We start from the raw sequence: 13,904 nt of genomic DNA, 5'->3' as shown, positions 1-13,904 counted from the left end.
ATGTATTTATATATTTATTTATTTATTTTGTGTGTGTGTGTGTGTGTGTGTGTGTGTGTGTGTGTTATGGGTGTATGCATGCTAATTCAGAGAGTCATTTCTCTCCTTCCACGATGTGGGTCCTAGGACATAAGGTTTGGTGATAAGTGCCTTTACCTGGTGAGCTATCTCACTGGTCCAGGCAAATTTTCTTTGACTACTTCAGTACCTAGGTTTCCTTCAACAAAGTTCTTAAAAGAGTATTTGTATTTTTACAAAGAGTATTTATATTTTGAAAATCAGGGCAAAGGATGTAAACTTGAAGTCCTGACTGTCCATCTCCCCTTTAACTTTTTTTTTGTTTGAGATAGGGTCTCCTTGTTGCCCCAACTGGCCTGGAACTCACTATGTAGACCAGTCTAGCCTTGACCTCACAGAGGTCCACTTGCCTCTGCCTCCTGAGTGCTGAGATTAAAGACATATGCCACCATATGTAGTTCCTCTTTGATTTTCATTCTCATGATATTTCAAATTTATACCAGACTATAGTTTTTAAAATGTTAATTGTTCCTAATTCTCACCAGGTCTCCTTTCAAATGCAGAGCTGATTAAGATCAGAGGTGTGCTTACTTCCTCTGTGGAAGAGGCTCCATGGCTCCCTGTCTCAGACATTCCATGGTCACTACAGAGAACCAGCAAACTGGGTGAGAGAGTCTCTCTTTCCTGTAAGGCAAAGGAGAACCTTTCAGCTGCACTTGGGTGGGAAAAACATATACAATCTTACAAAGGAAACAACTGTAGAACTTAGCTTTAGTTTATAAATAGGACCTTTTCCTCAATGCATTAGAGCTCTTCCTATAAGCTTATGGTCAGTCAGATCAAAGGGTCAAAGTCAAATCATGCTACAAGTAAAAGGAAAAATACTACATAGCTCACAAAGCATATCAGGGTTGTATTTATGGCCTCTGACAGCAGGGGATTTGTATTTGCCATTTCCAGGCTGTGAGCACATAACTCCTCCTGCCCCAATTTCCTGTCAAGGGATATCCTAAAGGCATTCATTTTGCAGGTCTGTTTGAATTTTAAAAACTTAGCACCCAGGAAGAACTCTAGATATGGGAAGGCATGTGTATGGGGCACCTCAACCTTGAGCTCTGGCCATTTGACCTTAACTGCTCCAGTGGTATTGGGCAGGCTTTTGACCCTTAATGCTTCACCACTTGGCATATGCCCATACAGATAGTATACATCTAACCCTCCTTCCTTTCAAGGGTCTGCTCATGTCACATGGGCAGGAAGATTGCTCTGAACACATCATTTAAAATTATAGTCTCTCCATAGTACAGGAGTACTGCTTCTTCCTGCCCCATGTTTTCCTGTGACACCAACCACTTTCTGGCATACTTATGTTTTTATCTGCTATATTTCTCATGTGCCTTTCTTGGCCAGAACATAACTCCACCAAAAGCTGCCAACCTAGGAACAGTGATCTAGAAGGTACCTAGCTTTAGGTAAGACTCATCAAGTCTGTGTGGTGACATCTATGGCAGAAGCATGGCTGAGTGGCTAATAATGGACATGGTGTTTCAAAGCTCTCAGGCAGTTCTATTCTTTCTAGGAAATATCAGCAACATGTAACTCCCTCACCATGGAATGTGCTCTAAGCCTTACCTTTGACAGCAGTGAGGTATGAATCTTCATCAGGATACTGTCCATTTCATTGAGCTTGTGCCCAATTAGGGGGCTGCTGGGCCCAGAAATGTGGCCAATGTGGTCTAGCCCTAGATAGTGGCTGGCCTTGAACTCACAGAGATCCGCCTGCCTCTGCCTCCATGTGCTGGGAATAAAGGCGTGCGCCACCACGCTAGTACATAGAAAATTTAAAAAAGCACGAACTATTCTGACATTTCTTTTCCCCTGTGGGAGCATTGCTGGGCTTAACTAAAGCTAAACAAATGAGCAAGTTAAATAGGCCCCAAGCATCCAGGGGGTATGAAGGGTGAAGGGCAACTAATCAAGATAGCACAGTATTCAGAGTTAAGAGTAAGTAGCAGGTCTATGAGAAGGCTGTTCTTAGAGTGAAGGAGACAGCACTTACAACGTCTTCCATTTCTGAGGCAAATATCTTAGAGATGTTAGTAGGTAAGCAGCCCCTGATGGGGCCAGTAACCTACTCAGCCCGGAGTCTTCAATGAGTCCATTTCCCTCTCACTAAAACATGTACCACAAAGAGAAGTGTCTTTCCCTTGCTGGAGCCTGTACCCCACCAGCATGGGTAGATGCCTCTCTCGGTAAGATTTTATAAGGCTCTGCTCTCCCTACAGATCCAAACAGCTAGAGGATCCCAGGCAGGCACTGGTGTCCTATAGCTCTGCTACCTCCCTTTATCCCTCTAGGAAAGTTCATACTCAGTGATGTAGCTCCTCTGCTGTGGCATGCTTCCTGATCCTCTGTGCCCTCAACGGCTTCCCAACTGATCTGTATTTTGGGTCCTACACACCTTGGCTCACACTTGCACTGGGGTTTATGCTACCATGTAACCACCTCCCTTGTCCCTTAAGGACAATAGTGCTCCATTCACTAAAGTTAACATGCTCCTAGCAATTGATGGACATCTTTGGACTTTGTTGATGCAGAGGTTTGGGGGCGGTGGTGATGACAGTCTGCTCCCAGGGTGCTGGAGGAATTCCGATAAGACATCTGTTTTCTGGAATGCTGGGAACAGGTTGTCATGCCCCCATCTGTGCACCCATCAAAGGAGGTCTGTTACTGGGCCAGTTGCCACAACCTTGGGCATTCTGTGCTGCTTTCTTACTGTTATGATGGGAAAATTGCTATGTGTTTTATACTGCTTGAGCATTAATCATATGTGAGCTTTGTATGAATTTTATAGGCTGATCTTCTTAATAAAAAGCCTATCAAGAGACATTAAGCCACTCTTGATCTGGCACAAGCCAAGGGTCCCCTGGTCTGATTTTAGTTTTTTAGAAACAGATGCTGGGCAGGTATCTCCACCACCAGCAATAACTGACTATGTGACAAAAGATTTTTATAATCTCACCATACCACTCCATAAATTAATAAACACCACACACAAAATAACACTGTTTCTTGGTGGAAAATGGTGGCACCAGGCTTTATCTAGGTAAGCATATTTCTCTTTTTAAGAAACTGACCTCTGAAGTTGGGCATGTGGTACATGCTGTATTCTCAGCACTCTTGAAGTGGAGGCAGAATGGTAAGGAGTTCAAAGTTGGCCTCTTCTACAAGTTCCAGCCCTGCGTGGGCTACATGAGATCTTGAATTTAAAAAAAAAAAAAAGAAAAAAGAAAAAGAAAACAGAGAAAAAGAAACTTACCTCTATATAATCTGACACAAAGAATGATGTTGTTCCATCATATTCCACAAAATGCTTTGGGAACAATTTAACCCATGTTTCATCTCCATAAAAGATCATTCTTTTCCCAGCAGCCTTTGCCTGTCCTATCACATTGTCTTCTAAAAGCGCAGGGGAATTGAGGTTCCTTATGAGATCAACAAAGCCTGGTAGACTCCCTGTCATCAATGCCTGCAGGAAGAAACATTAAGAATTAGATCACAGGAGCTGGGTGTGGTGGCGCACGCCTTTAATCCCAGCACTTGGGAGGCAGAAGCAGGTGGATCTCTTTGAGTTTGAGGCCAGCCTGGTCTACATAGTGAGTTCCAGGCCAGCTGGGGCTATAAGAAGACCCTATTTCAGGAAGCAAACAAAACAAAACAAGAATTTTATCACAGATCCAAAAAATGCAACAGAAGAAACAGAAGATCACTTGGGGGTGAAACAGGTGGGCACAAAAGCAGGGCAGGTCCTATACTAAGGGTTGAGTCAAAGCTAGGAAAGCAAGTGGGCTGGGTGTGGTGGGGGAGATAAGACACAGATTCTGGACAAAAGTATCAAACTCAATAGAGAAGACTTGACTGTTTTAATGAACAAGGTTCAGGTAATATTTTTAGTGGGAAGATGATAAAGGAAGATAGGAATAGTTAGATAATAATGGCAGTCAAGAGTAGCTATGGTTTAATGACAGTTGAGGCAAACGTGGTATGTGTACATGCATTGAAAATAAGAACTTGCATATTCAGACCCTTTTTCAGGGTCCCACTTAAGATTCAATTTGCCCCATGTGACAAGCAAATTCCCCAACTCTAACAAACCCCAAACCTAACAATCAGGCAAGTCTAATATCTACCGCTAAGTAAAAAGCAGGAGGAAAACCTGTCTGTATGCAGCTCTCAAAGTGAGCTGGACCAGGGATGTTAGTGGGATGTCAGACTCCATCTCTAGAGTTGTACCATATAAAGAAGTGGATATGAACTATTCTCCTATCTTTCTGAGATAGAGTGGAGTCAATATATTCCACTTTTTATCACAGAATCTACCAGGCCACAGAAATAGTAATGAATCTTCATGATTTGGAGTTAAATAATCACCTAAGACATCAGCATCCATGAAGTTGATGTGAAAAGGAACACCAATCTTGATAAGGACTCTGAAAGGAATTCTGAAATTCAGTGGCAAATAAAAACAAACGTTTTTAAGGTTCTGGGACTTGACCCCAGAATTCATCTATGCCAGGCAAATGCTCTACCATTGAGCCTAATCACTAGCCAAACATGTAAATATGAATGAACCAGATTTCCAGAACACCAGACTGAGGAGCCTGTCAAACCCTCTAGCCCCCAAGAACAATGAAAAGCTGGCAAGAACTATCCAGGGAAATAATTTCAGAACTTTGATATTCATCAATGTTATGCAACAAACTGAGAAGTCCTTATTCAAGGAAACACTGTACCTGTGGTTTTTCTTATGTCATTTTTTTCTCTGACGTTTTATTATGGGTTTCATTAAAGCGAGTGTGAAAGGCAGAAACCATCCTGAAATTCAAAAAGGGGTTCTGGGGAATAAGAAAACTATGGTCAGGTTTTCTAAGTATCTGTTATTTCTGGGAATCTATAGAGACTTGTAGATAGCTCCAGTTATTAGTTTTTCTGGCTGAGAGGAAGGCTCTGCTTAAATAATGAGAGTTAGGTCAGACTTGAAAACTACCTTAACAGCCAGTGTCCCAGCCCATATGAGTCATGGCAGAAGGTGGATGCCTTTTTGTGTGATATGCTTAAGCATAACCTTTGCCAATCACTGGCTGACCACTAAACTATACTGAACCAAAGCAGCCCTCTGAAAGACTGGTTTAAAAATAAAAATAAGGGCTGGGCATTCTGGTACATACCCTTAATCCCAGAATTTAGGAGGCAGAGTCAGGCAGATTTCTGTGAGATCAACACCAGCCTGGTCTACATAGCAAGTTCCAGATCAGCTGGAGCAAGGAGACCCTGTCTTAGAAAAATAAAAATAAAATAATAAATTTTATTTTATTTGTTTTGGCCTTTTTGAGACAGGGTCTCCATGTAGCCCCAGCTGTCCTGGATTCACAATGGAGACCAGGCTGGCCTCGAACTCACAGAGATCCGCCTGCCTCTGCCTCCCGAGTGCTGGGATTAAAGGTGTGCGCCACCATGCCCCACTAAAATAATAATTTAAAAAAGTATTTTATTTATTATTTTTATGTGTATGAGTGTTATGCCTGCATGTAGGTAGGTGCACTGTAGGTAAATCATGCAGTGCCTGTGGAGGACAGAAGAGGCTGTTGGATCCCCTGGAACTGGAGTTACAGACAGTTGTTAGCTGCCATGTGGATGCTGGGATTTGAACCCGGGTCTTCTGCAAGAACACTCAGTGTTCTTAACCGCTGAGCCATCTCTCCAGCCCCCAAAATAATTTTTTAAAAATCTAGAGGCTGGAGAGCTGCTCAGCTATTAAGAGCACTTGCTTTTCTTGTAGAGGACCTAGGTTGGATTCCCAGTACCCACATGATGACTCACAACCATCTGTAACTCTTGGTCCAGGAGATTGGATACTCTCTTCTGGCCTCTGTAGGTGCCAGGCACACATGTGGTGCATATACATCCATGCAGGCAAAATACTCATATACATAAAATAAAAATAAATCATTAAAAGAAGAATTAAAAAAAAATCTAAGCAAGACATCATTTGCTGCATATTCTTAGGAAGAAAGACTTCTCAGGTTAGTTCAGGCTAATCATCATACAAACAAAATAACAGCAACAACCACCACCATTCCCAGTATAATCAATATTTAGACAAGTTGAGGTGAGATTCGTTGGATGTACATATTCATTAAATTTCATCATTATTATACACATAAAAATATGCAACATACAGTACTGTATGAAAATCACCCCAATATTTATTTAAAATTTTTTTATGTTTATGACTGTTTTGTCTGCATATATATAAGTGTTCCACATAGGTGCAGTGCCTGTGGAGGTAGAAGAGGGCATCAGATCTCCTGGAACTGGAGTTACAGATCACTGTTAGCTGCCATGTGGGTGCTAGGAAGACAACCTGGGTCTTCTGAGAGAACAGGAAGAGCTCTTTTCAATCCCTAAATAAAGTTATTTTTTTTAAACATGAGTCTCAGTCAACTGAGAATTCTACTCTTTAAAGGTAACCAGTACCTTTTGGTGAGTAACTTTTTAGGTTTTTTTTTTTTTTTTTTAATATACACATGATCACAAATAAGCAAATCCGTATGATTTACGATCATATCTTAATATATTTGGTGCTATATTCTGCAACTTGCTTGCTTTTCAGGAAACATGTAGCTATTTTACTTTTAGAAAATAGTTCTGTTAGATACGGTGGCACATGCTTTTAGTCCCAGAATTTAGGAGGCAGAGGCAAGCAGATCTCTGTGAGATCATGGCCACCTTGGTCTGCGAGTTCCAGGCCAGCTGGGGCTACAGGGACAGCCTGTCTCAAATATACAAAAACAAAACAAAACAAAAAGTTCCAAAGTATTCCAGACTGTGAATATACAATAATATATTTAACTAAGACTATTTTAGTGGCTGTCAATTTTGAATAACTCTTATGGAAGAATCATTTAGTCTGAGATATAAAGGCTATAGGCTCAGTGGTTAAGAGCACTGACTGCTCTTGCAGAGGACCTGTGTTTGATTCTCAGCACCCAATGGTGGCTAACAACCATTGTAACTCCAGTTCCAGGGGATCCAATGTCCTCTTCTGACCACTGTGGGTATTGTACAACATGGGTGCAGTTATACACATACAAGCAATACACTCATATACTATAAAAGTATAAATTTTAAAAAAGGCTGTAGACAGGAAGCAGGGCTTTCCATATTAAATGCATCATAGTCACAGATTTTCAAATACTTCTGTATCTGTCAGAACTCTCCTACTCATCCTGATAGTCTTTTTTCAGTATAGTTTCCTCCAGGCTTTCCTCATTCCAAAAACTCAATTGAGCTCTAAGCCCACTTGCCCCTATACTGTGTGTCATATCCTTCCCATCAGGCACTCATCACACTGTAATTATACATTTATTCGTATGTTCATTTGTCTAAAGACTATGTATCTCCATAGAGGTTCAAAGCCCCATAGAAGCAGAAGTAGTGTTTCCAACCTGTTGCACAGAACTGTCTTCTGACAGACCATGGACAGATGCCTTCTTTCCAAGCTTGGTTGCACCTGCTTGCCTAGGATCATCACAGTGAAGCTTGCTGACTATTGTAGTCCCAAGAAGGGGAGGGGCTAAGGGTATATAAGCTGAGGAAGCCATGGGGAGGGTCTCTCACCACTTTTTTGTGGCCATACTCCTGTAAGTAGACTCTCATCCACTGCTCTGTATGTAAGCCCAATAAACTCACTGGAGTTTGGTGAAATCGGTTTGTCATAGGAACCAAGGGAGGAGGTGGGAGGAGGGGGCTGGACGTCATTTGTGCCTCCCAGAAGGAATTTTACCTGCACACTCTAAACATATATCCATTATAATATCAGGACCGAGTTCTGTAAGTAGTCTGAGCCAGAGCTACTACAGAGCTTCATTAAAAAAAAAAAATTAAATTTATGTGTATGAATGTTTTGCCTTATATATAAGTGCACTGTGTGGGTACAATGCCTGCAGAGACCAGAAGAGGGTGCCAGATCCCGTGGAACTGGAGTTATGGATGGTTGTTAGCCATCATGTGGGAGCTGGGAACCAAATCCAGGTCCTCTGCAAGAGCAGCCAGTGGCCTTAACCACTGAGCAATCTCTCCAGCCCCTACATCATTTTTTTTTTATTTATTCATTCATGATTTTGGGGCACTATGAACTTCAAAATTACCTCTACCAGGATGATCGCCTAATTATGTGCTAGAAGCAACAACTGTTGAAGCCAGATTATACTGGTTTGATCTCTTTGTATTACATAATTTAGACAAATAATTTAACTCAGTTTGGTTTCTTATGTATAAAGTTAACAGACTAGACTGAGTAGGCTCCCTCAAACCTAATGACTAGCAGGTTATCAAGGAGGAGGACATCTCTTAGATTAGGTTGACTGGATAATCTGGCTCTAAATCTTCTCTCCTTTCCATGAAGTATGAACTCTGGCTACTTAAGTGGCACAAATCATGGGTCTCACCTCCTGTTAGAAGGTTTCTTCAGTATTGTACTGCCCCAGCAAAACTGACAGTACCAAATTATTTTCTACTTTTTAAAAATTGAGATTCCAAGTATGCCAGAAAATCTCTCTAAACTTTCAAAAGAACCAAAGGACAATTCATGAAACAGCAAATCAAATTTACCTTGATTCGAGGCATAGTAACTGTGGGTGGCTTTGCTTCTGCCACAAAACTATGAGATGCTCCTTTTTCTATCAGGTAAGTTGTGTAGGGCATGTACTTCACACCTTTTGATCCAAACACAAAATCATCTCTTAAGGCATCTATAAGCACAATAACAACTTTACTGAAGAGAGGTGGTGGCAGCTTTGTCCAGTTTGAACTGGATCCTAAAAGTGTTTGAAAAAAAAAAAAGAGAAATTTAAATTTTACTTGGTATTCAAGCACCATCATAATCTTTGTTTGTTTAGCACACAATCTGCTACATCTACATATTGCAATCCTAAAGAAGGCCCATTCCTGGTAGCCAGTGCTTAGTTTGTTTTCTTGTAAGCTAAGAGACCCAACAGGACAGGTTCCTTCAAGGGTTGTAAGGAACTCACAGGTGTCAGATTACTAAGAAGGAGGGCATCTCCTGGGCTAGGCGGGCCTGTATGTTAGTAATGAGTTTCTGTCCCAGTAATATTTAGTGAATTCTTAAGAGTAGCAGACCAGGGGAGCCCCGACATAAGAGCCCTACAGTATGGATCTATGCTGCTCTGAAAACAGCCTTGCAGGTAGGGAACTGGAGGGCTTACAAACTTTGTGTACCTGTCTGGTGGCTGGAATTGTGTGGAAGTAGTTCAGAGCAGCAGAGCCTGTACCTGTCATGTATTTCTGGGTTGTGAAGGGGCCCAATGCAGAAAGTCCTTAACCATTCAGGTGGAAGAGGTGTAGTAGAAAAATGGGGGGGGGGTCGGGAGGGATTTTACCTGTTGTGTCCTATTGGGCAAAACAAGGTGCCTGGAATTGGGAGTGACCGAAGGATTTCCTAGGAAAGAGGGAAGGGGCCAGCGGTTGAGCAGTAAGAAAGAGGCAGGGCAGGAATTACACGGGGCTTACTCTGATGATCACAGAGGAAGGTCGAGGTAGGGCCGGTGGCTGCGACTAACACAAAGCAGTACCATACAGAAAACAACGTTGAGCATTACGAATGGTTTCTTGGGAGGAGGGGGGACCAGAATGAAAGAGGAGACCACCGTGAAAAGGGTCCATACCGGCTACAGGCTCGGGCGCCGGGGTCTCCGCTCGGTGCTCCGGCCTGGCAGAGGAACGAACCGGAGTGGGGAAGAATCCCCGAAGAAATATAGCGACCCCGATGACTTCAACTGCTACGCAGCTGGCGGCGAAGGCCCCGGAGCGCAGCCGCATCGTGGCCACCCGCTGGGCCGGGTACTAGAACCTTGCCCCAGCCGGAACTTCCTGTGAGCAAGCCGGGCCCACAGACAGGACTGGCAGGCGTCGCCTCTTGGCTTGCGTCAGGGCCGCCAGCGCGCCGGAAATACGCGAAAGGTGGACCGCCCGGCTGAGGCTCCAGCACTCCTTTCCCGGTTTTAACTGGCCGGCTGCGGCGCTACACCGGGGAGTTCCGGCATAGCCCCGCGCGCAGGTAGTTCATGCCCACTCTGGAGCTGCGCCCCTAGTTCCGTCCACGGAGAGTCCTCTCACCACCCACTCAGGTTTCCAAGCTTTCCGCGACTTCTGCTGGTCCTCCATCCAATCCCGGTGAGCCCCGCGCCGGCACAATCCTCTGTCCCTGCTGGGTTGCAGTTTTTGGGTGCTGATGTTTCTGGCGGGCGAAGACGTGCCGTGTAGCTTTCATACATGTTCTTGCTTCACCTCCGGCCTAGTGTTAGTGCTTCATTTTTCACTCGGGAATAGTCTCTGTGCCCTGTTTCTGAGACAGGTCTGCAGATTAAGCGACCGATCTGGTTGGAGCTTAACGGCCGCGACATCGCTCAGTGATCAACTTTCCCTTTCTTGGGAAAGCTGTCTTTGGCTGATGGGAACTGCTAAGCCCTAGGTGGTCGTACCAGGAGTGAAAGATGGAGTATAAAGGGTCAGCACGTTCCACTCTCGATGCAGTCATGCTCCAGAGCTCCTGCAATGAGATGGAAGCCAGTGTTTGAACTGAGTCCACAAACCTGCAAATGTCTTGGTTTGCTCACATGTTCTTCCTGAGGGCTTTCCCCCTGTAAGTCACAAGATCCAAGCCTCTTCTTACGTTGTTTTTTTCTGAAAACTAGGCCTAACGCAGACTTCAAGGTGTGTCTCCAGACCTTAAATGATGATCCTGTGGCAGGTCTGTGGCTCTAAGCCCTAATGGAAGAGGGCTGTGTTTCTACCGTTAATGATTGCTGGTGTTAACCCTCTAGTGAGTGTCAGTAATCACCCCTATAACCACAGCGGAGTGTATTGACTTTCCGCTAGACTCTTGATCAAGTCCTTTATTATTTTTTGTACCCAAGTAATGTTTGCAACTCAGTGATTTTAGGAATAAGTATGAAATCCAAGAAACCATCACCACCATCAAGGCCGTAATTGTATCTCACCACCTACTGAAGTTTGCTTCCCTTTTTCTGTATATGTTGTAAGAACACAATATAAGATTACACCCTCAGCACATTTAAAATATTTAATACAGGAGTTGATAGGTAAAGTAGGTGATGGATGAATTGGGTTGATTGGGAGAAAGCACCAGGACACATATAAAACTCCAGCAGAATAGAGTTTATTAGCAAAGGAACACATGGGACACTTTCCCTTCCGGGCAGAGAAAATGTCTGCCCCTGTAGTGAGCTGGGGTCTTTTATAGGGGGAGGCTTCTGGGAGGATGCAGAAGGCAGGAAGATATATATATTTTTTTAAGTTAGGTGGGGGGAAGTGGGAGAGCAGGACTGTTAAACCCTGCTCCCTTCTGTCTGTCAGCTAGGATCTGGGTCAGGAAGTGTTTGTTTTTGTCCTCTTAAGATAAGGGAAAAACTGCTGTGCTGAAGTGGCTCCTGAGGTCTCTGGTTAAAAGGTGGAATCTGTTTATCTTGTCTTTGGAGATCAAAGGAAAAGCAAGTTGCCTTTTAGAAGAGTCTGCTTCTCTTGACTTCAGAGACCAGGATGCTTATCAACTCAGTTCCTTTTTCTCAGTGGGCTTGCTGACAAGGTCCTTGAGGCCCTGTTGGTGGAGGGGGTGGGGCTATCTGAACCTTAACAGTAATGTTAGTTGTAGGCACTATGTTATACCTGAAAGTGTATGCCTTCTAATATCACATCCCGTTTCCATGTGATATCATGCTTTGCTTCTGTGAGCCTGTTTTACATTCCACATGAGCTCACTTGGTATATCTTTCTATGTCTGGCTTATTTCACTGGGCATAATATCCTTCAGGCCCATATACATTATTGTAAGTGGCAAGAGTTCCTCTTTCCGGGCATGGTAGCCCACACCTTTAATCCCAGCACTGGGGAGGCAGAAGCAGGTGGATCTGTGTGAGATGGAGGCCAGCCTGGGATAGTCTACTAGTGAGTTCTAGACTAACTGGGGCTACTAGGAAGACTTTGTCAACAAAGAATCTTTTACATTGAACAATATTCGTGTGTGTGTGTGTGTGTGTGTGTGTGTGTGTGTGTGTGCCATTTTCTTTTCCCATCCATCTACTTAGTCACTTAGCATCTGTGCTGCAATGGACATGGGAGTAGAGATCTATCAGGTATTGCTTTTGATTCTCTTGGATATAGACTTAGAAATGAGATCACTGCAGGCTGGGGAAAGGGCTCAGAGGTTAAGAGCTCTGGCTGCTTTTGCAGAGAACCTGGGTTTGGTTCCCAATACCCACATGGTGGTTAACAATGGTCAGTAACTGTAGTTCTGGGGGAGCCAGCACCTTCTTCTGGCCTCTGTAGGCATTGCATGACATTGGTGCACTTACATACATGCAGGCAAAATGCTCATAAACATAAAAATAAAAAATAAATGAGATCACTGTATAATGTGGTAGTTCTGTTTTGATTTTTGAGGGAGCTTCATACTGTTTTTGTAATGGTTTCATACTTTTTTGAACAAAGGCTCCTATTTCTCCACATCCTTGTCAACACAGTGTTAGAGCACTTACCTAACATATGAGTGGCCTTGGGTTCAATCCTTGGCATTGCCAAAGGAATGGAAAAAAAGAATTCTAATAGATATAAAGTGGTATCTCAAGGTGGTTTTGATTTACATTCCCCTAATGAATTGTGATGTTGAACAACTTTTCATATATGTGTTGACCAGTTTTATATTTTCTTTGGAGAAATGTCTATTTAGATCCCTTGCCTGTTACTAAATTGTTATTTGGTTTTTCTGCTCTTGAGTTGTATGAATTCCTTAAATATCTTGGATGACAACCCTTTGTAAGATATTTGCTTTGTAAATATTTTCTCCCATTCTGTAAGTTAACTTTTTTTTTTTTGGTCTTTTTGAGACAGGGTCTCCCTGTAGTCCCAGCTGGTCTGGAACTCGCTATGTAGACCAGACTGCCCTCCAACTCACAGAGATCCACCTGCCTCTGCCTCATGAGTGCTGGGATCTGTAAGTTAACTTTTAATTTAATTCATTTTTCTTTTTCAAAGAAGAAACCTTTTAGTCTTATTTAATCATACTTGTTTATTTTGTGTTTTTTCTTTTGCCTGTGGATTTGGTGTTATATGTTGAAAAATGGTCAGTGTCAATATGGAGGAATGCCCCAACCCGCGGAGCAACAGCGTGGGGCACTGAGACTGAACCTGGAGGAATGAATAGACAGGGGGCACGAAGAAATGGAGACAAGACAGTATTCTGATCAAGTCTCTTTTATTGAGCAATCACACAGTGTTAATATAGTAAAGCGGAGGGTGGGGGAAGGTAAAGGGCAGAGAGAAGGCGGGGGTGGGGGGGGAGGAAGGCGGCAAGGCCCTGCTGGGGAATTTCTACTACAGTCATGAGCCCTGGTGGTTTCACAAGATAAGGAAGTAAAATGTAGAAAAAAATCAGGGCAAGAAAAACATGTTTTTACAAGGCCACCTGGTTGTTTCAAACTGGGGCAGGGGGCAGGGGTACACTTAAGGCTTGGCCTCCAACAGAGGAAGTTTTCCTAAATTTTTCTTCTAGAAGTATAAAACTATAAAAGTTTCAGATATTACATTTGAGTGTTTAATCTATTTTGACTTTGATTTTTGTGCATGGTGTAAGGTAAGGGTCAAGTTCCATTCTTCCTTGCATGTTTCCCTAACACTAAATGGTATTAAGGAGAATATTTAATTTCTTTGTTGTATAGTCTTGATGAATTTGTCAATGACTGGTTGACTGCTTAGTTTATTTACTTATGTGTTCTGTATAATACTCCATT

At 43.0% G+C, this 13,904-nt stretch overlaps 1 protein-coding gene across 2 annotated transcripts in view; it reads right to left on the bottom strand.

The window, feature by feature from the left end:
* Pigg (phosphatidylinositol glycan anchor biosynthesis class G) overlaps positions 1–10,005 on the bottom strand; it is a 53,433-nt gene extending 43,428 nt beyond the window's left edge. The window contains exons 1-6 of one of the 2 annotated variants that reach the window (XM_008855678.3): positions 9,765–10,005; positions 8,692–8,897; positions 3,320–3,547; positions 2,242–2,264; positions 1,651–1,801; positions 561–702 (exon numbers count right to left, since the gene is read on the bottom strand). In XM_008855678.3, the coding sequence (XP_008853900.1) occupies positions 561–702; positions 1,651–1,801; positions 2,242–2,264; positions 3,320–3,547; positions 8,692–8,897; positions 9,765–9,918 (904 nt within the window). In that variant the 5' untranslated portion in view covers positions 9,919–10,005. Of the gene's footprint in view, positions 1–560; positions 703–1,650; positions 1,802–2,241; positions 2,265–3,319; positions 3,548–8,691; positions 8,898–9,764 lie in introns of those variants that run through there. The other variant, XM_029556921.1, reaches the window with a different exon arrangement.
* Between the last annotated feature and the right edge of the window lie 3,899 nt (positions 10,006–13,904).

Source organism: Nannospalax galili, unplaced genomic scaffold, assembly GCF_000622305.1.
Source record: "Nannospalax galili isolate Female #2095 unplaced genomic scaffold, S.galili_v1.0 scaffold1630, whole genome shotgun sequence".
Lineage (NCBI taxonomy): Eukaryota > Metazoa > Chordata > Mammalia > Rodentia > Spalacidae > Nannospalax > Nannospalax galili.
The sequence above is the reverse complement of the archived record's forward strand: the minus strand, read 5'-3'. Positions and strand labels throughout refer to the sequence as shown.